The following is a 3049-nucleotide window of genomic DNA, read 5'->3' as shown; positions in this document are numbered from 1 at the left end:
GAGAAGGGGAAAGGAGAGGGAGAGTATGGAGAAGCATAATAATATCAAGACTAACAGGAAAAACGAACAACACTAAGGCAAGAAAGACAGTAAAACACGCACACACATACATACAAACACACACACACACACACACGCACACACACACACACACACACACACACACACACACATACACACAAATCCAAACACACAATAGTATGTGGGGAAAACCACACAAGACCAACTAACAACAAGAAGACAGCCTCCTCTTACACCGCCACCTTAATGAATCGGCACAAAATCTCGCCAAAATCTGGCACCTACTCAAAATGTTCTGGGTGTGATTAGGTTGCCAGTTTGCGCTCCACAAACACAGTGTCACGTCACGACCCCGATAAAGACAGACGTACATGATTGAATAGGCAGACAGACTGACAGGCACACACAGAAACAAACTGACAGAAATGAAAACAGACAGCCAGTTTCGTTTTAGTAGAGGTTTTACGGCGCTCGCAACTGCATAAGGTCAAATGAACGCCAGAAGATGTTACAGGAGAGTAACAAACATAAAAAAGAAGGGGAGATAAGGACGATAGATGTTTGATAGGTAAGAAGAAGCAGACCACACCAGAGCACCCGCCAACCACCCGCGCAGCCAGACATGACAGACAGACATACAGACAATGCCCACATAGATCCACAGCATTGGAATTACGTGGGTGGTTGACGGGTGCTCTGGAATGGTTTGCTTCTTCTTTCCCATTAAAAATCTATCGTCTGTATCTCCCCTCCTTCTTTTTTGTGTTTGTTACTCTCTTGTAACACCTCTAATCTTCGGCACTTATATGATCTTATAGTGTTGCAAGTGCCGTAAAACACTTACTAAAACTATTTTAAAAATTTAAATCACATGTAGAGTTGAACCTGTTTTTGACGGCTACCTATGAGACAATCACATGTAGTAGGGCTACAAACGACACCATGTTCCATTTCCTCTCTTGCGTATATTATTTACATCATGATGACACTATCGGCTTGATTTTTATCACCTAACCCCCCCCCCCCCTCAAAGACAAAACAATGTAACAAAGACTATCCCAGTCGACAGGAGTCTCAAATTTAATATCACTTTTAAAAAATTCTATACAGTAGAACATGACTATAGCGAGACTTTTAGATCCAGAAGAAAAATCCTCTTAGGCAAGTTCCCGCTATAGGAATGCAAAGGGGAATTACCGACAAATTTCTAAAAATCCACATGATGGCATCCCTTCCCTATCAATAAAATTTGCACTTTAGCTCAGTCTTCCTTTTCTTGTAAACTTCGTTATTATCTTGGCCCTTAATTCGAGTGAGAGGCATTTCCTTTTTTGACTTTGTTGGAACCCATCTTTTCCTGTCTTGTTACTGTTGCTTGAGTGCCGTCTATCGTACCAGTGGGCCTACTGCAGAACTGGTGAAGTGGATGTGTGCGTATGCTTGAGCATCAATGATTGCAATTAAATGAATCAGAAATCACACACTACACGCTCTCCTATTCTTTCACTTTTTGGCCTAGCCTAGGCCTATGGCACATCACTTTTGGAGTGGCTCACGTAACACGTCTCTATACAGTCTCTCTCTGCCGCCTGCCCCCACCTCACTCATCACTGGATTGGCCAATTCAATTATAACGCCACGCCGCACTGCTGACTGCCAATCTGGAGCCCGCCTACAGCCCCCCCCCCCTTAGAGCTCGCTCAATCTCTCCCGTTGTATCCAAGTTGGGCCTTTCCTTGTCCTGATAAACCCAAGCACAGGTTGGTAATTGAGTTTACATATAGAAAGAGGGGGATTTCGGTAAGCTCCTGCAGTAGGGATGGTCCCACTGCACTGATGCTACTATACTATACTATTAGTCATGTTCCACTATACTTTTCTCATAATTACTTTACCTTCAAGCGACGGATTAATTCATCTTTTCCAACATCCTCAGCTAACTCCTTGCACCCTGGAGGGTACGTCAGCTTAACATGTGAAGAACTCTTGGACATGTTGACAGGTTGTCCTCAAAGTCAGAACAAGACCTAGATTTAAAGGAGACAGAAAATGTATTTCTTAATATAATTATAAAATAATAGGACTATGAACTTTACCACAAGTGGTACAACCAATTCATAACCAACAATCAACTCCATATTGTATACCTAGCTTTTTGCTTATTCTCAGTGGTGACACACTCTCATCGTCCACAACATACAATACTATGAGCAAAGCAGAACAGACACTTGAAAAATTTTTAATCAGTCAGTTGTGATCACAATATATGTTTTTAGATTCCTATTTAAGGGTGAAAAGTTCAACACACTGTCTCAAAAATAGGGCCACACTTCAAAAATAAAAGATGGAAATAACAGTACTCGTAACAGATCAAAAGATCCTAGAGCTAAACACAGTTGTAAAAAAAGAGCATTCCTGCATTCCTTTAAAAAAATTTGTTTTGTCTTTCCACCCTTCTGGGTTACACTGAGTAACAGAGAAGGACAAGACAAGCGACCAGCATTCTTATAGTATAGATATAGAAGGAAAGAAGTGATCTAACACTCTTTTTCCACTAAAAATGCTGTTTGCACGAGCATCAAAATCAGAATAGCAAAGAGAGGCCATGTTCATAAAACTGATGCAGAAATGGGTACATAATGTAAGAAGAGCAAGAAAGGTGGTTACTGTGAAATAAAAAGAAGAGATAAAATAGGTTCAGGGCCGGATTTCTAGAGCTGGGATCAAAGATGAAGTTTCAAAATTATAGATCTAGAAGAAAAATTCATTTGAAGGAATTTATTTTTTTTAAACAAAAATACTATCATATGGAGAATAGCCAGAATTAAAAAGAATAAAAATTCTAAGTAATCATTGTAGAGTTCCAAGTGAAATACCATAATGTGGATGAATTGACACAAAACCAAAATAGATGATATTCTTATTCATTATTTTATATTTTAAAAACAGCCTATATATATATATCAGTCACCCAAGTCACTGTTGCAAGAACAGAAAGTTACATTTATTATTTTGTAAATGCACCCCC

At 39.7% G+C, this 3049-nt stretch overlaps 1 protein-coding gene across 2 annotated transcripts in view; it reads right to left on the bottom strand.

Annotated features, from left to right (window-relative positions):
* The window catches only part of LOC101848852 (sister chromatid cohesion protein PDS5 homolog A-B), a gene marked incomplete in the record, with an annotated part of 51175 nt that overhangs the window by 45522 nt on the left and 2604 nt on the right, over window positions 1–3049 (bottom strand). For both annotated transcript variants that reach the window (XM_013089616.2, XM_035973099.1), the window contains 1 exon segment: window positions 1917–2048. In XM_013089616.2, the coding sequence (XP_012945070.1) occupies window positions 1917–2015 (99 nt within the window).

This window comes from Aplysia californica, unplaced genomic scaffold (genome assembly GCF_000002075.1).
Source record: "Aplysia californica isolate F4 #8 unplaced genomic scaffold, AplCal3.0 scaffold00999, whole genome shotgun sequence".
Taxonomy (NCBI): domain Eukaryota; kingdom Metazoa; phylum Mollusca; class Gastropoda; order Aplysiida; family Aplysiidae; genus Aplysia; species Aplysia californica.
The sequence above is the reverse complement of the archived record's forward strand: the minus strand, read 5'-3'. Positions and strand labels throughout refer to the sequence as shown.